At 39.1% G+C, this 26,497-nt stretch overlaps 1 protein-coding gene across 6 annotated transcripts in view; it reads right to left on the bottom strand.

The window, feature by feature from the left end:
• The window catches only part of WDR33 (WD repeat domain 33), a 68,147-nt gene that overhangs the window by 10,613 nt on the left and 31,037 nt on the right, over positions 1 to 26,497 (bottom strand). For 3 of the 6 annotated variants that reach the window (XM_032697858.1, XM_032697859.1, XM_032697860.1), the window contains exons 8-17: positions 7,963 to 8,089; positions 7,244 to 7,398; positions 7,031 to 7,109; positions 6,406 to 6,516; positions 5,507 to 5,601; positions 5,295 to 5,303; positions 4,595 to 4,681; positions 4,210 to 4,349; positions 3,688 to 3,840; positions 2,295 to 3,323 (exon numbers count right to left, since the gene is read on the bottom strand). In XM_032697858.1, coding sequence (XP_032553749.1) covers positions 2,295 to 3,323; positions 3,688 to 3,840; positions 4,210 to 4,349; positions 4,595 to 4,681; positions 5,295 to 5,303; positions 5,507 to 5,601; positions 6,406 to 6,516; positions 7,031 to 7,109; positions 7,244 to 7,398; positions 7,963 to 8,089 — 1,985 coding nt within the window. Of the gene's footprint in view, positions 1 to 2,294; positions 3,324 to 3,687; positions 3,841 to 4,209; positions 4,350 to 4,594; positions 4,682 to 5,294; positions 5,304 to 5,506; positions 5,602 to 6,405; positions 6,517 to 7,030; positions 7,110 to 7,243; positions 7,399 to 7,962; positions 8,090 to 15,199; positions 15,383 to 20,409; positions 20,957 to 21,043; positions 21,146 to 21,435; positions 22,026 to 26,497 lie in introns of those variants that run through there. The other 3 variants (XM_032697861.1, XM_032697862.1, XM_032697863.1) reach the window with 3 other exon arrangements.

Below are 26,497 nucleotides of genomic sequence, written 5' to 3' on the forward strand. Positions count from 1 at the left end.
AGTTTCCTTAGTGTTTAGCAGAAACCTTTATTTCAAACAAACCATGCTTTTGCCAAGCTGGGAACACAGAGCCCTAACACTGCGTTTTCACCCGATTTTCATTTCTAAATGCATTCTAGGCCTCAAACAGGGCTTGAAACTGAAAAGCAGAGTTCAGAAAGAGATAGCTTACTAAAAGCTGTAAATGGCCTTGTGTACCCCAGAAAACCTCTGCTTCCAGTGTATGGCAGGTACAGTAACAGTGATATCTTATACAGAGATTAACTCTTAGAAATATCTTTAAGTGTTCTTTATTAATGTCACAAGCCCTTGATAAAGCTGATATTCACACCCTTCTGCTACTGAAAAGGAAGGCAAGTGATTGGTATAAGATTACAGAAGATAAATGTCAAATTCAGAACACAAAACAAGCTAAAGCCTACTTAAAGAAAAAAACCCAAGGATGGGGCCTTTTTAAACAGGAACTGCTGCTATATTCATGTTACAAAGAAGCAAAATGGAGCAAAACCTGACATTATGAATTTTAAAATACGTTAATTTTGAAAAGCCATTACCGTACTAAAGGTGCACAAGGAAGAAGAAACGGTCAAAATACCTTGCTTTGTCATTTTTTTAGTATCTATAAAAGCCTTCCAGATAGCAGTACTCACTGAAAATAACCAGTCACTGCCAAGAGCAGCCTGCTGAATTCTGAACAGTGTTAGCAGACAAGGACAGCCCTCCACATACATGGTAATTATTCTCAAAGCAGAAAAATCAGTCTCCCTGGGACAGCAATGAGAAACACTGTGCTGGTTTAAGTCATATAGATGTGGAACCAACGCTCATTTGCATAACTTGGATCCTTTAAAAAATCTCAGCAATAGTGGCACATTAACAGACTTGTGGAGGGAATTACTGAATTATTGATTTGTAAGGAAAAAATAGTCAAATAAACCCACAATTTGCAGGTTACTCTGCCTCAATCTGAAAAGGAATCACTGAGCTAAAGTTCATTTCAATATGTCATTCTCACTGTGACTGGTACTGGAGTACACACTAAGGACTATATGTGTACATACATGTCTAAAGCTTTGACTAAAAACTACTGAGCGCAGGTCTAAAAGAGTCAATTCTGGTTGAAAGACACCTTTTCTTAAAATTAGGTAGAATTTTTTTCCAAACTTCCCTTTCAAATTTCACCAACACCTGAAGACAGTTGAGAGAACTTAAAGTACAGAATTGGTGCCATCCAAATAGGAACTTGTGAGAGCCAATAACCAAGGAGAGCTCTGTGTTTTGTGTGGTAGAGCAGAAAATGGAAGGTGCTGGAGAGGGCAGAGCAGGTTGCAGCTGGTGCTGAACCAAACTTATCAAAGCCTGACTTGACTCCTGCAGAATCAACTGGTGTGCCTACAAGCAGCACTCTCCAGTATTCCAGGTCAGCTATGCCTAGTATCTTGCTGGGCTGTTGAACCCTCCTGGAGCTGATGCCAAGGGCAGAGGGACAACTCCTTGGCTGTCAGCACACACCCAGGCCCTGCTCAGCACTTCTAGCTCAGTGCTCATCCCACCAGACCTGGGCTAGTCCTACACAAACCTGCTCAGTACCTGTGCTCCCTCTCCTGCTCCTCAGTAGGAGTAAGGAGTTAACAGAGGTCAAAGGCTGTCTCTGAACTTGTGCTCCAGGAAGTAGAGAGGTGGCTGAAGGCAGGGAATGGGACAGCTGTGTCCCTCTGCACTTAGTGCAACCAGATCTAAGCTGATTCCAGGTGGGTCAGCATCTATGGTAAATCCATCCCATAGTTCAGATTAACTACTCTGGATAACAGAGTTGGCAATAATATGCTTTAATTAATACATATGACTTTTCATATGTTCAGTTTGTTTAAATTCAACTTTTATTAGTGCTTGTCTACTCCCCAGGAAATATCCCGCTTAAGACAGCTCAGTGTCTTTAAATTAAAAAAAACCTGAGTTTCTCTTAAGGTTACCTATTTTCACAGCAGATTGACTTGTGTAACAGTATTCCCAATAATCCTTTTTCCACAGTTAACTGTCATAGAATCACAGAATGGTTTGGGCTGGAAGATCACCTATTTCCAACTCCCCTGCCATGGGCAGGGACACCTTCTACCTCTGCGCCTTCCAAGCTACGGAACCATTTTCGTTATCACTTCAGTTTTCCTGAGGCCTCAGTCTTGCAAGGAATATCCAACCTGGAGCCTCTCAGCTCCTGCTGTGCGTTCCTACCACAGAACAGTCATCATTCCCACCTTCTTAACACTCCTCTTGTTACACAGAGCAGCACGTACCTGATTGAACGGGGGGCGAGGCCCGTCACCCAACAGAGGCGTTTTCTGCTGCTGGAAGGGCAGAGGGCCCTGAGAAGGGTGAGGCCCCCTCGAAGGGTTTGGCTGTCCCTGAGGTCCTTGCATGTTTCCTTGAGGCCCCACTAAGGAGCCTTGTGGAGGTCCCTGCTGGCCCTGAGGACCGGGTGGCCCACGCAGTTCTTGTGGAGGTCCCAGCATTGTACCTTGGGGCGGGGGTCCCTGCAGGCCCCGCATCTCCTGGGGGCCATGTCCTAGTAAACCACTTTGCATATGAGGACCTCTCATTTCTTGCGGATGACCCATCATCATCCCTTGTGGATTAGGTCCCTGGTTATCTCTGGGTCCTGGTGGACCCTGCATCCCTCTTGGATTAAGTCCCATCAAAGGTCCTTGGGATATAGGGCCCTGCATCCCTTGAGATCCGGGAGCTCCTTGCATGCCGTGAGGAAGAGGTCCTTGCATTCCTCGTGGACCAGGTGGCCCCTGCATTCCTTGACCTCCAGGGGGACCTTGAGGACCCAAGTGACCCTGTGGGCCAGGCGGACCCTGCGGCCCCAAATGAGTCTGAGAGCCCGGCAGGCCCTGCGGTCCCAAGTGTCCTTGAGGGCCAGCACTACCCTGGGGGCCTGGAGGCCCCATTGGCCCATGGGGGCCTGGATGTCTCTGCATTCCTTGATGTCCATGTAAATCCTGAGGCCGTGGCATTCCTTGTGGAGGCCCCTGGGGACCTGGAGGTCCTTGTGGTCCCATGAACCCTTGTGGACCTCCAGCTCCTTGGTGTAATGGACCTTGGGGTCCCGGAGGTCTGAACTGTCCTTGTGGACCAGAAGGTCCCATCTGAGGCATATTCATTGGCATCTGCTGAGGTGGAAGGGGCTGCTGAAACCCTTGAGGCATCTGTGACATAGGGCCTTGCCCTGGGAAAGGCTGGGGTCCATGGAGAGATCCTCCTGGGGGCGGTGGCTGCACTTGCTCTGCTTGCTTTTGTGCAAGTCTCTCAATTTTCAATTGCTGTCCAAAAAAAAGAAACCCAGAAAATCAAATAAGCACAGAAATATGTTACAACTAAAAATCAGAAGCCATCATTTCATTTCTCAGGAGTAAAAATGCTTTTCTTGTAGTTAACAGAAATAACTAACTAAAGAGAAATCACTGACGAGACCCACAGATCAGTGTTGGTTATCTGAGATGTGGGGGCCTCACTGAAGGTTTCCCAGCATCACACATTCAGTGCAAAATCCTCATCAGTTAGATGTCTTTTTACAAAAAGGCGAAAACAGCATTGCAAAAGGAAGTCGCTCACTTTAGTGCTGAAGTCCAAATCTATCACACAGAGGACTAAAGAAACTTTGCTAATAAGAGTTTCCACACAAACCTCCAAGAGCTGTGGGTTTGTGTACTGAAGTGCTGCCATTTCCTGCTCAATCTCTGCCTGGGATTTCTTTTTCTCCTCCAGCTTAATATCCTCCTTTCTGTCATTCAATGGCTCAGGTGGGGGAGGCAAAGGAACTTTATTCTGCATCCACGCCTATAAAAATCAGGAAACACAAGATTAATTATGCAAAACAACATTTATACAACACACTGTTGCATTGAAAAAGGATGTGCTGAAACACTGTGTAGTATGGATATAGTGTGGATACTTGGAAGCTAAAAACAATGCTGAACACAACTTCCACATCTTGTAACTTTTTTCCTGGTGTAGATACAAGACATAAGGGATTTAACCAAGTATTTTTATGTTTAAATTGTAATTAAACTAGCTACTGTGGTAAATGGCACTGGGTGTTGATATAGAAGTGCTGATACTGGAAGTCCAAAACATTTCAACAGCCACACATCTTTTGAAGTTGGGAAAATAACAGATTATTTTGTTCCCTGTGTATCAGGTACTCACCTGCTGAAACTGAGCTGGTATTGGTTTTGCATAGGGAACTTTTTTCTGTGGCACTTTCTTTTGGTCCTTTTGCATTACTTCCTCCATTCCCCAATCCAGTCCTGGGATTGTCATTTCAATGTCATTCGACTCATCTTTCCCTTTGGCACCAGGGAAACAAACAGTCAGAGCAGGCTTACAGAGGGATCCTTTATTATTTTTACAGCTTATTTAGCAAAAGAGATCAAGAGGTTTCCAGCTCCTCCTTCTTTACACAGGAAATACGCACAACACAGAACTTCAGAAAAAAGCATCTGTGCTCTCAAAGAATATGAAAGGAATGAAAAAAAAAGTCACACAGTATCTGGATTGCTCAGTAAAATGCTTCTCCTTAGCTACTACTTACCCATCTGCTCCTGCTCCATGGCTATTTTCAGTTGTTCAGGTATTCCCATGCCAGGAATAACTGCCAGGCTGTTGGGTTCCAGATCATCTAGACAAAAAACAATAAATAGTTACACTTGGAACATTTTTCTTTACTATTTTATCCCTTTGGATTCTTACATGCTGTTACCATTAGTTTCATATCCCAAAAGTAAATACACATTTTACAACAGGAGGATCACTTTTTAGTTCCATACACGAATTACAGGATAGAAAAAGAACTGCAAATTCAGATTCATAAATACATGTCAAAAGGTCAGAAACTATGCCTTTTCAGGAAAGTTACATTTAGGGTATAACACATAACCATTCCCATTTTTGTTATAACAAATTTATATATCTTAAAACTTAAATGGGATTAAAGTAGTGCACTGTAATTAACATTCTCCAAATCAAAAGAGCAAATAATCAAAACTCTGAAGAAACAGATGAGTGGCTGAGGCCCACCCTGAGCAGCCTAAAATTACTGAAATAAATCCTTAAGAGGGGAGTAAAGTTTAAAGATTTTAGTGAAGTTCAATAATTTGAAAGCTTTTCGTGCTGTAGTTCAGGACTGCAGGAAGTTTTGAAGACAGCTGAAGTTTTCAGGAAGCAAAGTAAACTGGAGATATTGCCAGATGGAGAGCCAAACCTCCTTCTGTGATTGACAGAGCAGGTCTTACCTCCTGGAGCTGTGGAAACAGAACAAAGCTCGTTGTTGGAATGGTGATCACTGATAACATGGAGAGTAAAATCATCCTTATGAAAAGGTATCTTTGAGTAGGTGGTCAGCAATACTATATTCTCCTCACCTTACCCACAAGTGTCAGCTAATGACCCAGGTCTGTCCCTGACCCCAACCCTCTTCCTTCCACAGGGAGGAAAATTGCCTTACCATATTCCACACCATCCTCTGACATCCCAGGCAGCAGGTTCAAGTTGTAACGATCTCGCATTTTATCTCCAGGTCGATTTCTAGTCCAAAACTTGCTGTCAAAAGGAAGTTATATGATCTCAATAAAGGGTCAAGAGCATTAACAACTTTTAATCTAATTAGTTTTATGATTTTTAGTGTGCTATCTTGATTACATAAGGATTCAACTCTTACTAAATCAAGTTCAGCTCTAGATCTGAACACTAGGTGTGAGGTTCAAACCAAAAATAAAAAAAGCCTACAAGTATCATAATGAATTATATAACTACAAGTTAGAAGATACTTCAAAGTATAATGGGTATAAGTACAAGGCATCAACATCAGATCCTGAACAAATATATTTCTAGTCCATTCCAAAACCTTCTTGCTCAAATATATTCTTCATACGCACAAAACACACATTCCCACACAAAACCTTACTGCATTTATGAAATGCACCATGTTTACAGCATGTTCAACCTAAATACACAAACTACAGCCTCCAAAGAGTTTTGCAATGTGAAAAGACAGACACGACCAGCAGATGATCTGCAGAAAAAATTGCTGTCGAGATAACATTTCTTCAGCAAGAAACTACAATAATGCTTTTTAAAAAATTTCTTAAGGAGATTTCAGAGCTCCAACAACCCAAAATTCTAGTATTTTTTTAGGCTTCCTTAGATGAAGGACAAGAAGTTAGACTCTACCCTGTAATGTAAAACGTCAGAGCCTTCCCATTTACATAAGTTGGTGTCTCTGCTTTGGCAACTGGCTGTGTATAAGAACCATCCCATCTATCTGTTCACTGATGCCAGGCAACTTTCTAGTTTCTAAATGTACATACATTCCCTTAGACCTTTTCTTTAACTACTTGAAATTACCTGGTGTGATCATTAGAGCCTGAACAGAGAATGTGTCCGAGGGGATGCCATGCCAGACTCCAGATCATTCCTTCATGGGCCATTTCCATTCCACCAACCTCCTTCTCAACCCTGATGCGTAAAAAAAAAAAATTAAACAAAAAATCAGTCATACATAGCTGAATATCTGCTACAGCTACAATACAAAACTTTTGTTATTCAGTTGTTCATCCTCCATCCCATATTTTGTTAAACTTAAGCCTCTGTCATTTTTCATTGGGTGAACTGATTGTTCCCAGTGGTTTTTAACAGGCAATTCAATAATGTAGGGATTTTTAACTGTATCTTTCAAACCAAAATAACCACAGCACCTCAGAACAAGCTTTAAGAAACCAGGAGCTTCGACCATTCATCACCCTCTCAACAAAAGGCTGGTTTTGTGCAAGCAATTGTATCCTTTAAAACACACCTGTACAGGAAAACATCTTCATAAATGAAGCACAATGACAAAGTTCTCATGTACAGAGAAAAACCATACCATAACCATGCAGGTTAAATACGGATTCAAAGGGGAAAAGGATACTTTCTGTTTAGCTTTCACATCTGACCAACATGTTTCCAATGTGCTGAAGAAAATGCCACATACCCAACATGCCAGAACAACAAGGACCCATCAGATCCTCCGCTGGCGAACAGCCCTTCGTGCACAGGATGCCAGGCCACAGCTGAAACACAAAGTAAGCCACGATCAGAAGCCACAACACTAGCATTTCTGATGAATGGAAATCAGGACCTCAAAAGCTTTAAGTTTTAATCCAAACTTAATGATAACAGTCCACATAATAAAACAAATTCTGACCTGTGGCCTCTTTCTTATGACCCCTGAAGACCTGCAGTTCTTCTTTCAGGTTACGGATGTCAAAGAGCTTACAGAGGTGGTCACGAGAAGCTGTCAGCAGCCAGTTGCCATTGAGATTCAGTTTCACCTCCATCACTGTGTTTTTATGAGCATGTCTGCAAGCAGAGAAGGCAGATTGTTTGCCCCAATAATTATTTTTCAGACACAGATAAAAACGGGTACTTTGCTGGTCACAAATATTCAGGTCAATAACAAAGGAGTTCAGGTTACTAAAGCAGAACACTGGGGCTTTCTGTGCAAAGGTCCTATGCTTTGATCCTGGTCTTCTGTACTTCAGAGCAACTGGTAGTGCTCCCTGAGATAGTTACTGTGCATATTTCTACTGTAGCACAAGAAAGCTTTCATCAGCCAGATGAAAAATCTCATTTGTTTTTTCGTATCTCAATCTGAATGAGAACTGTGTGACTAGGAGGCCTACGAAGAAGGACAAAGTAAATTTAAATAAGGAATACGTGGAAATCGCAATTTTCCAAGTACAGACTTGTCTTCATCTGGCCTCTAGATATTCTGGCAAGCTAAAGCACTAGTTTTATGTTTGAAGCAATGGTGTACGGCTGAAAAGATGTTAGGAAAAGAGCTAAGAAGAAAATTAAGAAAAAATTATTTTATGAAGTTAGCTTATATTTGAGCAACTCAAAAGTCTGTGGGCCAGAACTTACAGTGTGGCAAGGCTCTGGCCAGTCTTTGGATCCCAGAACTTGATGGGTTGTTGGCTATCTTTACTTCCTGAAACAACTAATCCCTTTGTTGGATGCCAGTCAACACATTTCACATCTGCTCCATGTCCTGTTAAGAAGATAAAAATCGTTCATTTTTAGATTTTACAGACACTGAAAAGACACTGAAAAATTACAGGGTGCACATCTTATAACTGTAATGTAAAACTGAATGAAAAACATCACAGAGCACAAGTCACAAAACATAAAATCAAACAAAAGAAAAACTCTTCCAAGTTATTGATGTTGCATTCTTTTCCCAGTAATTGCTGTGAGCATCTCCTGGGACTGTAGCCTCAAATCAAGCTCACTTCACCAAGAGAAAAATTCTCTAAGAAGTTTCTGCTCAAATTGGAACTGTTCTTTAGGCTTTGGCCCTATACAGTTAGACAATATTTTAAATGTAACACTGGTTAAGCATTTGTATGGATGTGGTGGGGGAAAATAACACCGTGACACTTTACTTTCTATGAAATACTGTAGAAATGAAAACCAGATACCTATTTCTTCCTACCTTATCAGTACTACCCTTTCACTGTCCTGTCAGAAAATAAGCAAAGAAATTAAATAATGGACCTGAAAACTAAATTAGTATACCATGAAAAGAAACCTTATGAGATGTGACCTTTTATCAGGTCAGAAGGATTCAGGCTTTTCTAATGCTCAAGAGTTAGGAGAGAAAAACTCTTGTGATATACTTTCCTTTCAAACTGACTGACCTTGATAGAGAATCAGTGCTGCTCAGATGAGCTAAAAATCTGTCAAAAAAAAAGCCTATTCCTGCTACATGACAAAATGAGGTTTCTAAGCTGAACTACAGGGGTTTAGAAAAGAAAAAATGAACAATAATTTCTTTCTCCAATCTCTCTCCAAGCCAGCCCACTTCAAGGGAAAGCCAACAGTTATAGTCCATCTCAGAAAATGAGCCAGCATGCAGTGACTGAAGAAAAAAGCAAGATGAGAAAGGAAGGGTTGTCTGCAACATGAAGGCACAGAGGTTATAAAATGGTATGGAAGAATGGGAGCGTGTTCCAGGAAAGACAAAGGGTTCCCATCAAGTCAGACAGCTCCCACACGGACTGCTTTAAGCAGCACAAGCTGTCTTAATACAGATCTCACTTTGAAAAGACATTAAGAAGTAGTATTAGTTGAAATTTTTCTGAGGCCACAGAAAAATCAAATTAGAATAACCAATATACTTGTATCTTAAAATAAAAGTAAATTGCTAACACACAGAGCACTCTCTCCATCAAGTGAGTGCAAACTTCCTTCTCTCTGGAGGAAAGGACAGACAGGCAAGAGGCTCTTGACCCAAGAAGAAATGAACACAACTTTGGTAAGTACACGGAAACAACTTTAAGAACTGACTGATGATATGGATTAAAGAACCCCACTGTCCTCCCCCAGCCACAGCAGGCAGAATTGCCCTTGGAATATGTGGGGTTTCAGGGAAGAGCAGGATCTTCAGGTTCCAGAGATCATCAGTGTGCTGGGGTGCTCTGTGCTACCAACAGAGGGGCACTCTAAGATGTGTTTCCCTTCTCTCTGCCTCCTCTGAAGTTAGAGGTACTGTCTGTCTGGATTTGCTCTGACTAAATCTCCCCCTCAACTAAAACAGGAAGCTGAAGGCTGAACAAACCTTGCTTCCAAGGGTTTATCTGGAAGGGACAAGCCAGACAGCAGTAAGAGAGAAAATGCTCCTTCCTCCATAGTGGAGGGCAATTCATGCTTGAAGATTTCCAGCTGATGATATTCCGTAGGTAATTGTTATCCTGCAGTCCCCAGGGAAAGACAAGGGATTTTAATTCAAGGGCAAACCCAGGCCCTTACAGAGAAACATTCCATTACAGTTAATAATTGATTGAACTGTATAAAAATGTGTTCAGACTAGAATACTTCAGTCCCATCATAAATATGAAATAAACAATGCCCACCAAAACTATAAAAACCCTACCCACGTGGACTGGAATGACATTGGCCTTGCTGCTCGAAATAAAGACAATTAGGAATGGAAAAGCACAGAGAGACACACAGGGCTACTCTGTTTGGTGGGAAAGAGTGCATTCAGAAAATGAGTGATGCTGGTGAAAGGCCATCTCTGGGTGACAGCTCATCCTGTGCAAGGCCTGGTTTAGGCTCTTCTTCTGAGACCTATCCTGAGTTAAGCCAGCCCAAGTATGTACCCTAAGAATGCTCAGAATGGGTAATCTTTAATGGAGCAACTGAAGCACCCACCCTTCCAACTTCCTCAAAAGGGAGAGGCAGTGACAGACAGCACTGATGGGCTTCTGAGAGCCAGGTTTGAAAGCTGCCACCCACTAGGCCCAGACCACAAAGCTGAAAGGTAGTAAAACATGCCAGGACACTCAGAACTTGTAACCAGAGCAGAAAAACCACTGGGTACTCATCAGAAAGCTTTTGGCCATCAGCACATTAATATTAACCACAAGGACGAGAAGAAACTTCTACTATTTAAAAACATAACCATTATAATGGTCATGTAATCATATATATGATTGAACAGGTAACTGGCATTTCCTGCAGAGAGCACTCTTTCAACCATGTGCTCTGGATTAAGGCTACAGCGGGGGAAAACTGGGACCCTCCTTTGTAATCTATCAAAGTGATCTATTCTGTCCCCAAGAGAGCCATTTAAGACAAAGCTCTGCATGAAATGGAATCATTACGTACACTTAGCTCTTGGTTCCTAAAGGTTTCTCAAGAGAAAATAAATTCTTCCCTACAACAAATATGCTTTAAATAAACTATTCCCAAGGGATGAACTAACTCAGAACATTTACATAACCGAAATAACTCAACAGCATCATCTAATCAGACCTTTTAAAATTTCTTTTTAAATTGAAGTAACTGACACTGTATATTGCTTTTCCTTTTTTTCTGCTGATAGATGTACACACTAGTACCTATAATGAGATAGATAATGCAGAAAATACATGTAAAATAACACTCCAGAGAAAGAGCTGCCTGGCAGATTTTCCTTCATAGTTGTTTTCAGTTCTTAGTTCTGGGCTAAGACCTGTGAATCAGCTTCTCCTCTGGTACAAAACCCCCTTGTCACCAAACACCACACTCATTAATTCATGCAAATCTCTACAGTTTATATTCCCCATTTGCTGACAACAGCTTTTGCTCAGTAACTTCAACAGTCACACACCTCAGAACTGCAGGGTGGGAATTCCTCTCTGAACAACTCTTGCACCTTGAGCCCCTACCTGTAATGGGCACAAACCTTCTATCACCTCCCTGTCTTGCAGGGATGCTTTACGGATAAATGAATTGAAATGTGTGAACTGTTTACTAGTCGTGGCAAGGGAAGGCCCATAAACCAACTAAAATGAAAGACTGAAGGTAAAGATTTTAGTTGAGAAACTAAACCTATTCAAAATCATGAGTGAATGTCTAAGAATAAATACTAACTGTTGTTGATTTCACTTACAATTTTTTCCAACCTTTTAAAAAAATCTGCAGAAAACCAAAAGCAAACATATGTAGTACCTTAAAGCTCAAGTACAAAAGTAGTTCTCTAATGTTATTTTTCATAGGTATAATAAAATGTTTTAATTGGATGCCCATAGTCATAATCCTATTAATTAAAATTGTTAATACTTCTAGTCAACTTCTTTCAAGGGTTGTTCTTTAAAAGACACTGAACAGAAATCCTGGTTAGTGAAAAGCACAACAAGCTATAATAAGACTGAGTAGTAGTGTTTGATCAAATCAAGTCTGTCACAAGTCTGAGAAAGTACACATAATTTAGGGACTTGATTTCTTTTTCCTCTCACACTAATTTCTGCATTTATGACTTAGTGAATATAGGGTTGGTTTGAATCATTGTCTTCATAGTACAGCCTATAACATTTATATATTTTACAATGTAACTGTACAGCAATTACAGATATATCAGGTTTATTGCTGTAGCTTAATTTTTCTCTTTTATATCCTTTCCCCTAGGGATTACCCCATTCTGAAGGCACATAAATTGAAAGAGAATTTTATAAATGATACCGTAGAATTTCTAGATCCTTCTCAGCAATTATGTGGATGTATATACACATACTGAGATGCCACTCTTAAGGCAGCTTCTTACATTTTAACATCAATGTTCCAAAGAAAATGGATATTTATAACAATATATATTTTAAAGAATTAACGTAATCATTTAACTGCAACAATACTGTTTCTCATTTAGAGAGAATTCTGTTTGCCTGGGTTTATTTTTTTTAAAGACAAGTGGTTCCCTTATGCTGTTTTAAATAGAGAGTAAATTCAGCTGTGTATCCCCCACTCAGACTGGTCAGATCGAAGCGTTTTCGTCACCACACAGTGACATTCACCTTCCCATACTGTGTATCCCCAAAACAACAAAAACACCTCTCAGAAGAGCAGGGTCTTGGCAGGGGATTATTTCCAAGGGATCTGCAAAGAAACATCAGGTCTTACTACCACACAAGCTAAGGTTCTCCACCTCCGAAAAAAGAGAGGGCAGGGGGGAAGGGACAGGAAAGAGACCTGCAAGTCAAAGATAATGGAAACAACCCTGTCAGAAGAAAGGTGTTCCAAGTTTTCTACATAATTCCCTTAGACCTCACTTTTTGCTTCCAGCCTTCTAAGCAATTGGATTATTCTGCCTGTTCCGTTTTTATGAAAGGTTTTTAAAATGTTACCTGATGGTTCCCCCCTCCCCAGCAGTTCCCTGCTTCCATGTACAGCTCACTTAGGGAGCAAACACCTCACACCTACAAGAACCTGGGTACTGTCCTGATCACACCGACCGAGCTGGCAGCAAGAGAACGTATTTAATTCCAGTAATTTAGTGTTCTTTGCCCTATCACATTATGTGAACTGCACTCCTCCCAGGAGGTGTCCTAAGAGCTCTCACACTCCCTCTTCTCCTCCCCAAGGATGAACACCACAGAAACCCTCCCTCTGCAGATACACAGCGTGCTTATGCTTTTTAGCATAACGTGGGAGGTTGATGCATGAGAAAATAAGGCAAAAGCTCTTTTCAGTCTTCAGTGGATTAAGAACAATGCCTCCCACCACGCTTTCAGATCTCTGTCCTGTGAACTCAAGTTTTATCATCCTTGGTTTGCTCACAGTCTTTCTCTAGCTCTCTGCTAGTTTGTTAAACTTGTTATCTAGAGACAGCAGAGACTTATATCTGATCTACACCTACAGGGACTGTCTCCTAGATCATCAGTATTTCTCTAAATCAGTAGCAGAATGGGACATAATTCAGCTTTGTTTACAAATAATCTTTTTTTTTTACACTTCTACCATCATAGTAAGTTTTCCTCCCAGACAAAAGCTCTTGTAGCAGGACAGTTTATCATCTGTGAAATCTGGTTAAGAAATAATAATAATCAGTAAACACTAATGAAACAGGTGTGATTAAACAAAATTTGTTTTCCAAGATTACCCAGAACAGGTAATCAGTGTTTCCATAAAAGAGTTTAGGATTTGTATGTGCTAGTCCCAAACTTACACTGCTCAGTGAATAGTCTGAGTTCTACAAAACCCTAGTAGAACTAGCAAACAAAGTTTAAACAATGCTAGTTGTGTGCTTGCACAGCTTGGTAATGGCAAATGCACTGTAAAGAATAATGGCTACAGGTGGTTGTATTACATGTAATTACCAGTAAAGGTATGTAGTGATCTGAACTCTTTACATCTGTGGAAATTCAATTACAGTATCTTCTGTAAGGGCTTACAGCGAGGGGAAGAAATGCAGCTGGGTCCCAGTGTCTGTGGGAACTGGTCATGCTGGGTTCAGTCCTTAACTACTCATATGTTAAACTTAGAGGGAACATTTAAATTCTCCCATTCGCTGCAGCTGAGCACTTCCTAAAGTTGAAATTAATTGCTTTGAACAGAAAGAAAAATTACAGAGCTGAAGATGTCTGCTGTCTTAGATTTGTGGTGTCAGGTCCTTTCTTTTTTAATCATTGAGTATGTTCATGCTTGATTCTACACACACTCCAGAGATACCTTTCCTTTTAGACGTATTTGCTTTTTCGTAACTCCTGAATTTATTTCTGAGTGTTATCATTACTTACACCCAGTCAGGTTATTTATGCTGTAAAACATGTCAGCACAGAACAAGTCTGAGAGCAGGTTGTGCAACAGCACAGCACTGGGACCAGCACCTGTAACATGTGAAGAGCTGTTTAACATTCCCTCAGAAGTGAGAACTAAGAAAAATCAACTAACTATCCACGTTTCACAATTTCTAAGCATAATACATGGCTAAAGTCAAATCTAGATTGACCACAGAAAATTATCAACAAAAAGTTATTTTAGTATGTGAAAATATTATAAAATTTTTTACTAATTTTGCTTAATCAGTGTCCAGATTTTTTAACTTACCACCAGTTTCATGCACTTACCAAAACCACCTATTTAAATCATTAGGAGCATCTCTGTCACAGGGAGATCACCCATGTGATGATGTTTTAAATGCAGCAAAATGCTTACTGCAATACACCACTCGTTATGTCTAATTAAAGTCACTATCAATCTTAAAGAGGAAGTCATCAGGAAGCTCAGAGCTAGCTCAGGAAAAATGACAGGAAAAATAGGGCAGAAAGTGTCAAAGGAGAAGATACACCACATTAAAACTTCCAACATCACCTTATTCCAAATAGAAATGTGAGTGCTTAGCAGTAATGGTAGCTGGATTCAAGGACAAAGGCAGGTTTTCCTCACAGTTAAATTATTTATGAAATGCAGACTGGATTCTACTTTGTACTCAAGCACACTTATCTATTGAAATTCTCATGGCATATCACTTATAATTTCTTTGCAGGTAGTTATGAGAGAATTAAAAGGGTTTTATTAAACTGCAAGAGGTAGAACTTTTTTTTTTCCTCATTACATTATCTGTAAAGTAGCTGGGACTAGATGTTTTCTTTTCTGTTAAAAAATTAGCCAGCCTACTTTGAAAGCAGCAACACACTTGCTTTTCATTGACAGAAAATATTTATTTACAATGGTATTTACATTAAATGGTAATAAAAATAAATACTGTACAAGAAACATTAAAAATGAACAGCAATTGTAAGAAAAACTCTCATGCTTCATAATATTGACAGTTGACAGGAGCGAAGAAAACACTCCCTCAGAGAGTGTCCCACAATTTTCTATTGCCTTTGTTTTTTTCTGGCACCTTCCTTTCAAGTATCTGGCACTAATCACTGGATCTGACAGACCTTGCACTGGCTCTAACAAGTGTTTAGTGTCTTTAGCCACCAGGACTGATCTCATCCAAACACAGCACAGCACAGAACAGGGGAGTATAGAACAGGGGAGAGTACAGCTGTGTCCAAGAGCAGAACGTGTGGTCCTTCAAGGCAAGAAAAAGCATGAACTTAACAGATGAGAAATTCAATTATCTTGTCAATTATTAGTCTGCAGTTTCCATAGATTTGTGGCTTTGTATCTGGGTACAGAATCAGTTTTCTGGGCAGCATGTTATTTTGTAAAATTAGACCAAAAAAATCTTCACAATAAAGTGTTCCCAGTCAAGTCCTCTGAACATGAACTAAACAAGTGTTTTGGAGTCTGCTCATAGCCTGTACCATCAACTTAAAAAAACCCCAAACCATAATAAATGAATCTGATTAGGACACCAAATAAATTGAAGACTCACAATGATATCTGAAAGTAACTATTGAACTACTGCTCAGTCACAACATACACTTATATTTGATGAACTGAGAACAAAGTGAGGCAGGAGTTAAAAACTGCTGCCTGCAGCCAAGCTTCCAGTAACTGATGCAATTTTAAGATGTGCTGATCCTTGAGTAGCTTCAGTGGGGTTTTCTAAACACACACTTAAGAAACTAGTTCTGCTCACTAATTATTGGAGACCTTGACTGCTGTGGTCACTTGCTGCCATCAGGGAGTCAAAAGCCCTTCCACCTGCAGACTGTTGTCAAGCCTTTGCCTGTTACACGTGTGTGAAACACCACCAACCAAAGCCAAAGTGTGACAGTTTTACTGAAACTACAGTAATTCATTCAAAGGAGGAATGTCAAAAACACAGTATTGATTCAGACATGGTTTTAAATTAACTTGAAGCTAATAAGGAAACTTTGGTGCATCCTAAAATTCAGCTTGGCAATTTAGTGAAAGGAGGAGAAAGGAAGGAAAACAGGGGACACTGCAGAGTTTAGTAGCAGCTTGCCTCTAGCTCTGTGCTTTGACCAAAATTTCAGTCAAAGTTGTACGTAGTAGAGTTGAAGTACTTAGTTTCCAGCTCAGGGAAGAGAACAAGGACTTCTAGAAAAGCTAAGAGCATCAATTATTAATAATTTTCATTGATTACTTCATTTTACATCCTGCTGGATGTTCATTTAAGTTCTGCTGGCAATTATGGCTGTAGCAAGAGAAAAGCATAGTCCAAATACCCAGTTTAGAGGTTAACCCAACTTTCAAACCCCTGTGTAGCCACATGAGCGGAGCACACTCTCAGCAAGGTGCTAAAAACTACGAAAAACATTTGTGGATCCCAGCAGAAGAAGTTACTAGAAATCTTTACTTGATACACCCTTACTGTAAAGTGAACCCAGAAACTTTTATAAAAACACCCAGCATGAAAGGATTACCAAGATCTTTCAGTCAACCTAATTTTCTTTGACTGGAAGAATAGTTTTTAATGTGTTTTTATGGTTGACAGGGCAGGATCCTACGTTTTTAACATCCCATTGAGAGGAGAGTTACTATCGACTCTCTACCAAACAAGTCAATTACTTTTAAAGACAGGCATGATCATCTGGCCAGACACAGAGGGACACCTGTTCAGCCAGCTGCTCATTCTAAGCGACAGGATTTTTGCACAAAAACCTGTTTTTCTTCTTGCTAACCAAAAAAGCCATGTAATCTACTTTTGACAGTCAGTTCATCATTACGAAACATAAGTATGAGCCCATTATCATTTCAAGCAAGGAAATAATGAGTTAAGGTACACAAATGTTAGGAAAACTGTTTTCTTTGGTTCTAGGGCAAATAGTGCATGACTGAAAATGTTCTCTGTAGTAAGTGAAGCAGCTGGCCCAGGGGTGAGGGAGGGGGACAACAGAGAGATTATCAAACTTTATATAGATTCTAGCACAAGATTTGTGTCAGCCAATAATCCAGACAATTAGCAAGTGTAAGAGATCCAAGAAGGGATATGGAGACAGAGGCTCTTTCGTTTTGCAAGGCCACCAAGGCTGAGCAAACCAGGGAGCAGCTGAAAAAAACTGCTGGCAGAAAGCAGAGCCCTGAGCTACAGAGCACTGCTCCTTCTATGCAGAGGGGAAGCTGAACAGACAGCAGAATTCTCACCTCAAGCAGAAAGGGCCAATTTTCAAGAAACTGAAATATGAAAGGGCTGTAAATTATGGCGACAGAAACACACACAATGATCAGAGTACCATGAACCAAAACAGAAAAAAATGTAGCATGTAATTATCACACAGTGACTTACAGACAAGTCTAATCTAGTAGTGATCTTTGGGCTAATGAGGAGAAACATAGCAAAATTAACAATATGACAACCTCGGAGAAAAAGTGTAATTGAATTGCAGGAGCCAAATAATGATTTGAATAGTTACAGAAACCTAAGAGAGATAAAACCTTACTTCCTCTTATTCTCCTGACTTTCCTATATCACCACCACATTCATGGACTAAGTCCTCTTTCTTGCCACCTATTAATTTTGAAATTTAAGAAAATCTTTTCCCCTTTCAGATTTAAAAATAACACTGTAGTTCCTATTTAAGTAGAGGAACCCAATTTTTTTTTTGTTTCAGTTCTAAAAATAGGTCCCCCATTAAGCAACTGTTTTGCAGTGTGCCTGTACAAGTATCTATGAAGCTCTCTAAAATTCCATGCATGTCTCATTTGAAACTCCACAAGCACATGAACATATCCAAAGTAAAGCTCTTCACATGTGACTGAACAGACAGACAGGAAAAAATATGGTGTTGAAAACCTACCAGGGATTTTGTGCAATAAAACCTAACGAAGGGAGAAATATCAACGGGAAGAAATGGGATACAACAATCCAAAGAGTATTTAAGTAACTCAGATGTATCAAAACCAGAGAGAAAAAATATGAAGAACATGTAAAGACAACATACATGGTTATGAGAAGAAGGCAAAGGGGTCCATCACCACTTTAAGTGGGCTTCCAAACAGAAGTCCTGGCAACAATTTGTGGAAAATCCTCACATTCATTTACTAACGTCACACACAGATGTGGACAAAACAAGAGGTATTTGATTTAAAGTGCAGGGGGAAAAAATGCTACTAACATAAAAAAAAAAGTGTGATACAGGTTTCCTATGACACCATAATTAAGGGACTGTTCTTTCAAGACCAGACGAGAGGATACAGAAATCAAACACACGTCACCCCCCCCATTATGGATACATGAATACTGCTTTGTGCTTCTGGAAATCACTACCAGTTAGAGTGTTTCACTGCTGACTTCAAAGGAATAAAAACATTAACAAGACAGGAACAGGGTACTGGCAGTATGTGTGGTGTTTCCCTCTGTGATGCACATTATGACTGAATTTGTATTTGACTCTACAGATACATGCATGGAGTGGCATGTTACAATTTCCCAAAATAAGGTAAAGGAATGATGCAGAAGTTGGCAGGGAGGAATCCTAAGAACCTACTGCAACTGTAACTGCAGTGTATGTTCTCATAAAGCAAGTAGAATCTTCATGGCAAAAAAATATTGATTAGAGCAGGGAAATTACTCCTAAGAAGCAGAAAAATATTCAATTCAATGCTACATCTACACCTGGAGCAAATAACTCCTGGTGTTATTGCACACTCTTCCATGTTAGCACCAGAAGCATTTTCTACTATTTCAAAATGAAAATTCTCCAATTAGATAAACAGAAACTTTGTTAGTCAAAAACACTACACTCTTAGGGAAAAAAAAAAGTTAGTCTGAAGTACTTTTTGAACTAACTTTACAACAGAGTTTTAAAAAAACCCTTCAAAAAATTTTATACAAACTTCTAGAAAATACATAAAGCCAAATTTCTAGAGAATACATTAAAAAAAAAATAAAATCAAATGACATGGACAAAACAATCCAAGACAGAGAATGTCCATCTATTTGTAAGGCCACACAGATCAGAAAAAGTTGCCTGACCATCTCTTCAGCAATGCTGAGAAAAAAGAAACTTCTCAGTTTTTCTGAAATGATGATCTTGCCTGCAGTATTTTACCTCAGTCTTCTTTGTTACAGTACTAGCATAACAGGAGTAATATTAACACTACAGATTTTAATTATTACCATTCTGGAAACAGAAGTTGACAATACAAACAAGTGATGTACGGGACTTTTTTCCCCCCTGGATTTTGGAGCGGTTGTTATATGAAACCACCACCACCAAAAGACATCTGCTCAGCTTCAAATCTGCAGCTGTGTAAAAATGTGGGTTTAAACCACCAGAAGAAAACACCAACTAGATAACAAATTTAAGATTAAAGGCGAAAGAGAACAAGTGTTTATGGGGTAGATGTGATTCAGAAAGAAGCTCTTTCCTAAGGAATCTTTGGATTTCTCTCAATGCTTTCTGTAGCAGCTTTTAAAATTTTCAATCTTACATACACCAAAAGAAAGAAAATACAAAATATCTTTCGAGTCTCAGAAATGTACAGACCAGTTCCCATAACCACAATGAACTGGGTCCATACCTGAAACTCCAGTGACAGGAGACAAGCTAAAATGTTCCAGGGAAAATGGCACAGTTCCACAAAATAACTGGAAGAACAAAGTAAGTTGGTTGGGCACAAAAACAGTGAGGTGGGGAGGTCATCACCACTATAAATCTGCTCTCCACCCTGGAGCAGAGCTGATCTGTGCTCCTCCAATAAAACACCTTTTACAGTGCTGTCTGTGCTGTGTGGGGATGGCTAAGCTGAGGAATGGGAAAATGAAGTATTTATCTTCTACAGAGTCAGGCTTTAGAAAGCTTCTGTAAAATAAAATTACTGATAAATTGCATTGGTGCTGTGGGGGAGGCAGTAAAGTCTCCTCTTCACTTGCACAGATGAATTTCCCCACATAGTCTCATAATCATAGACCAAAGAAAGATGATTTTTTTGAGAGAAGATAGTATAATTTTTGTTTCAGAAAGGCTGGGTAAGAACATGCCATTGCTACTGAAGTAACACACTGAGGAAACTGAAAAATCAGAAATATATTTGTTGGCAAAATGATGCAAGATAACAGTTCTGCCAAATTTACATTTTGATCTTTTAATATTTCTGTTAACACAGCAACCCTGTATTGGGAAGCAAAGTGCATTTTTAACCTTAAAAAGTTAACAAAAAAAAAAAAAAGGAAGCTTTAACAGGTATACTCCCACATCAAGAGTTTATTTTCAGTGCAAGTAAAATACAGATATTGCTTTAGTACACAGAATACACCTTCATTAGGCTGGTCTCTGGTTTTGGCATACATACTCCCCTGTGGATTATCTGCTGCTGGAAGATGCAGCTTTACAAATGTCAGTGTGTTATGAATGTGACCAACTGCAACAAGACTACACTGGAGAGAAGGTACAGCAGGTACAGAGAAGGCTGGGAAACACTTGGCTCTAAACAACAGGCTCTTCATCTCCTGGAGACACTGCTCACTGGCTCTCACTCCAGCAGCAGTTCCCTAATCTCTGGCTGTGCCTTGGGACCAATGCACCTCTCACAGAAACCTCTGGGGTTTAGTTCTGCAGTGAGATGCAGTTTGCATGACATACATTCTATGGCAAAGCAGCAGCAAAACAGTCCTGCTATCTTGTGCAAACATGTAAACCCTTACAGGAAGTTTGTCTATCATACAGTTTTAGGAAGACTTTTCTGCTACTGTGTGAATGAAGAGAAACTCTTTTTGGGGGGAGGGGAACAGATTTTCCAGATTATTAGTGTAATTTATCACCTTTCACTAACAGATGATTTATTCAGCCTGATTGGAACTAGTGTTATCAGACAACAGCTGGTCAGTAGAACATGTCACCTAAACCAGCAGCAGGGTTTGCTACCCTGTAGATGTCCAGTTTGTAGTAAATGGGATCCAAGAGCCATGGACTGCAACAAACTGAAAAATTAATTAACTTTTCACTCCTAAGCTTGAGTCCTCCTTTCTGTGCAAGGATTGCAAAGAGCAGACACATCAGGAAAAGCACTGTGATACTCTTCATGTCTAGTAAATGCAACATCAATTTCTAAGATTTTTAACATGGCACTTTAAATTAAAAGTCAAATTCAATTCTAATTTAAATTCCCCACATTCAGATACCAATACTGAACTACGTTTGTTAGATACCTGTGATAATTGCTGCTGCTAAGTATTTTTCAGGAGAATTTGTCTCATGCCTACTCCTTACTTGCAAAGTAAGCTATTCCATCTTGCAAAAAAAGTTAAAAACCTTATTCAAATACCAACATTCTGTTGGAACAAAAGTTATTAATTCGGTAAGTAGAGATCATGCACTGGGTTAAAAACAGCTGCTGCTATTTCCAGTAAGTAATTTCTGTGGAATAAACCCCCATTTATTAGACCCTTTTTTGAATTTCAGTCAACTGCTGTGGTTTGCTACACCTGTGGGAGTGAGGACACCAGAGAGGACAGAGTTCTGCAGGAAATAATGAAATTGTGCAAAACCCAGATTAATTGCCAGTATTTCCATCCAGACTTACTGGGAACAGAAATCCTCATGGTGAAATTGCAGACTGAAACACACACGGTAAGTGCTCTTAGGGAGAAAGACCAGATAATCCTTGAAGAATTCCGTGATGCAGGGAAAAGAAAATGGCAGTGGGAGAGCAGCAGGCAGTGTGTGCAAAGCCTCTGAGACAGCAGGGTGAGTTTTTCAGCCAGGAAATAGTGGCTCCATCTCAACAAACACGGCTGGCAGGATTGCCCCTGCTATTTAAAGCCTCCACCGCTCCAGTTTTATAATGTGATCACAGGAATTCTGAAGTTTAATAGAAGCATTAAAATTCCTGATTGCATTTTTAGAAAAGCCCTGTTTAAAAACTGTCAGCAAATGTAATTAATAAGTACTTCAGAAATGACACATCTAACATGCTTGTGACTGAAACGTGACTGGAATGATTCCTTTTTACTCCATTCCTTCAGAAGCAAAGGATACTCCTGACAAGCTGGGAATAGCATGAAACAAAGAACCTACCTTTGCCCAAAGATCTCCAGCATGTAACTGCAGAGCATTCTTAATGTAATAAAAGAGCAGTCTGATTTAATTTAGCTTTTTACACTCCTAATCTTAATACCATGTGCTCACTTGTAAGCCTCTGGAGAACACTGGCTTCCAAAAGGAGAATGGTAATCGACAGAAATCCATATTCATCAACATTATCAATATTTTTAAGGACTAAATTCAGCAAAGTAGCCAAGAGAATAATGACTTTCAGAATGTATGTACTGCGAAAGAGAAAATACTTTTATATTCATTTTAAGTAGGCGAGGTCCTGCTAGGGAAGCAAAGTCCTTCTAGGGAAGCAAGGTCCTGCTAGGGAAGCAACAAAGAATTATTGCTGGTTGAGGATTTAAGGGTATAAAGCAAGATCTGTAGGGAAAAGGCATCTACATCAGCTGACCTAAAATAAGCAAGTTTCTGCATCCTTAAGAAAGGTTGGTGTGGTCTTTAAAAAAATCCAAAACCAAACAACAAAACCCTACCCTTTTTTCTCACTATATCAGCTGCTCTAAGTAAAAACATTATTTCTGCCTATGAATTATGGATGGATAAGAAAGAACAGAAGGCAGATGTAAAGAAAAGGCAGGATTCTTCTTGACCAGGCACAGACAACAACCAGTAACACACTGCACCATATCAAGCTGCACACTCAGTCAATCCTTAGAAAATAGGAGACGTCTTCCTAACAATTTTAAGTACCTGTGCTACATACAAATATGCTTTACAGCTGTCCAGATTGTATTTCCCACATGCAACTGTTCCTTTCTCTTGATTTGTTACAATTCAGACGGAGGAATTTTATCTACAAATTTTGAAATGTGTGGTTACTCCTTTCTAAACTCATCTGCAGAAGAAACACCTGAACAAATCTGGCCAGTACTTTTCATGTTTTAAGACAAAACAACTTCAAATATTTATTAACTTTAAGATAACTGCAGTCTCAAAACACTATTTAATAATGTGCAGTAATAAATAATTTTAGTTTACATTAAAGCCAGTCAAGACCTGGATTAGGTGTGGGTATGAACAGTGAAATATACTCTGTAGATCAGCTTTTACTTGAAAGAAAGAGATGAAAAAAAGATTCTCCTACACTCATTTCACCTGGATGTAAAAGCTGATATTTGCAAACACAGCAGGTCTACTTATTGCCACATGGAAATGTGATCTAGAGAAATGCATCTTCAGGAACACTAATGCACAAGGACAAACCTAGGCTGCCCTAGTTCAGGGAGCAGAGCAATTACCTAAAGCTCTCTTTTCTTGGTATTTTCCTTGTCTTTTAAAGCAAACATTTTCAATCTAATTGTGCATGTGCTTTAGAGCTTTCACAACACTACTGGCACGATCTCTTCCAAGACCAAATCATTTTGAAACATAAAAGAAACCAGCAAACAAATATTAAGGTGGTAAAATGTGCCACTGGGGACCACTGTATAGGTTTTTATATATCGATATATATAAAAATTATATATGCAAACATAATTGTTACATATATATAGTATATATAAGTATTATTTTACCTCATTTTAACTACATAATCAGTAGGAGCTCTGAAGATGCTGACAACACACTGTCACACCTTCCATCTTCTTTACAACAAGTTTTTACTGCTTGTGAGACACCAGGTAAGTTCTGAAACTTGTGATGATTATGTCTAATATATGATTCGTCACTATGGAATGAACAAACATTTATATATCTGAAAAAAAGATCCACTAAACATGAAATCTTTCCAATCCAAATACCGTGCACTTCCTCAAGCATGTTAAAAGCTGGAAGAAAAATGAACTAAAACAATAAGGAACTTCTGATAGTGTCTTGAAGGTCAGTTCCTTATGTCCAATATACCAGTGGACAGCTGAAGGTAACTAAAAATTACATCACTAGGATTTCTGGTTCCTTAGTTTCTCCTTTGGCAAAAGAGGGAAGTCAGTATCCTAAGATCACAGGAAAAGTCAGGCTCAAAGAAAACTCAGAAGTCTCTTGTTCAACCTGCTGCTCAAAGCTATGGTGTCAGACTAAGTTACTCAGGGGTTTATCCAGGTTTATTTTAAAAACCTCCAGATGCAGAGACTGCACAATATCTAGAATTAAGCAAAATTCTCACTCTTCTACTGCACTAGTATGAAAAAAGATAAAAAAAAAAAAAAAAAAGACACTGAACGTGAGATCTTCTCTACCGTGAAAATAGCCTTTTAAATGTATTTTCTACTGGACTAGAAAAGGAGATAAACTAAAATATTTTCTTTTCCAGAACTTTTAATTTTACTATAATATCTATTTTTATTATGGCAACATGCCTGGAACATCAAATGAGTTTGAACTCATTTGAACTTCTGGGGATACCCATTAAACTTGTACTTAAGTGGGAAATTACTTACCTAAGAATACTATCTATACATCAATCTGTGCTATATATCTCCAGATATAAAACAATGGTGAAAAATTTCTTTTCAAAGAAAAACGTTTTACTCTATGCTCTATTTTGGGACAAGTTTCTCCCACAGAAAGTTGGGGGGTGGGGTGGAATATCAGCTCTTCCTTCAATTCAAAGATGACTCTCAGATTTTTTTAATCTTTTAGTGTAGTGATTATTTATAAAACCAGAAAGAATCTCAATCTTTGATGAAAAATAGATCTCAAGGAGCATTAGGTCTCGTGTTAAGCAAGAAAGAACGTTAAGGTCTTGCTTTGCAAATTCTGGGGATGGGAAATGCTTATCAGAGCTACTCCTTCCTTAACACAGAGAGAAAAATAAAGCAGAATAGGGCTATCTTGGAGAAGAGAGAAAGAAGTCAGTTATAAAGGAGAGTTCAAATGTAAAGGTATTGTATAATTATTTAGACTTGATTTCCCCAGCATACACTATTAATAATAGACTGGATGCTGAGCTACGTTTTCAATTCATTCTACTCTTTGTCTGAGAACTAGTTACAGTTATTACAGCAGTATTACAGTTACTAATTTATATAGTATTATGACTCTCTTTAGAGGAAGGTTTTTTTGAAGTGATGGAAGTTTAGAATGTAAGATTTTAATATAACATTTAAAATATTTTCATGCTCTATCACTCTAAAAAGGCAAAGAAGAAAACCCTACTGTACGTATGGTAGAAAATACACACCTGTCAGCACACAACAGCAGCTGGGCTTGTTTTTTACTAAAAGGTATTTTCCTGCTCAATATTAAGCAGCTAAGGCAACATATTCCCCCAGCTTTTCTGAATGAAAGTTTTCAGTGTACTCTCTGGACCGTGGTGACTTGGTAGAAGCACATACTGGAGTGCTGTTCTAGTTAACTTTCAGTGTCTCAGCTCAGGCTCATATTTATACAGCCACAGTAAGTTCCCTTTAAAAGATAAACTGCTAAGCAAAAAGGTTCATACAAAATTTCTATGAATGGTCAAAACCAGATAAAGATTACCTTCTGTCTTCAATAACAGTATGTGTAAAATACTTGCAGTTCTTGCCTTGTCTAAGCCAGAAAATGAATCTGCAGTGATATAAGCACTTCTCGATGTGGCTGTACTTACATCTGGAATTGCTCTACCTACCTACATACCTCCACTGGGGCAAAATCAATGTATACACAATATGAGAAACACTGGATTTAAAAAATATTGCATTTAAAAAAAATACATAACTAACCCATTGATTAAACTGTTCAACATAAGCCAGAACTGGGCAGCTTGTGTAATGTACCAAAATAATGGCTTGCAGAACTACAAATATCAGATGCTTCCACTGAGATAATAACTACAAGCAGTAATCCAAGCTGTCTGGGATGGAAGAAGTGTTAAACTTAGTCTGTGAAACTTTTTATATGATAAAAATATTTAGAGAAGTTGTAGACTTCTCCTGTACAGCTATACTTGTCACGCTTACAGATGTGCTGCTTCAAAGCTAAGACATTTAACAGCCCAAACACTTTCCAATTAAAACAAAAACCCAACTCGTTAAAATCCTTCCTACTACAAAATATGAATATACAGAATTTCCAGCACAGTTACTTTACCTGTGAGACACATGTATACTTTCAGCAGCAAAAATCAAAATGTCTTCCCTTCAGAAGTATTTTGTTTTCAACAAAGAGCCTTTATCTGCAAGTAGCAGAACTAAATGACAATTTGTATTTTCACTGTGAGATAAGGATCAGTCACTTGGAATGTTCTGGCACTGAACTTTGAAAATGAACCTTGAGTACGTGCTTGCATGCTTACTCTACCC

This window comes from Chiroxiphia lanceolata, chromosome 10 (genome assembly GCF_009829145.1).
Source record: "Chiroxiphia lanceolata isolate bChiLan1 chromosome 10, bChiLan1.pri, whole genome shotgun sequence".
NCBI lineage: Eukaryota > Metazoa > Chordata > Aves > Passeriformes > Pipridae > Chiroxiphia > Chiroxiphia lanceolata.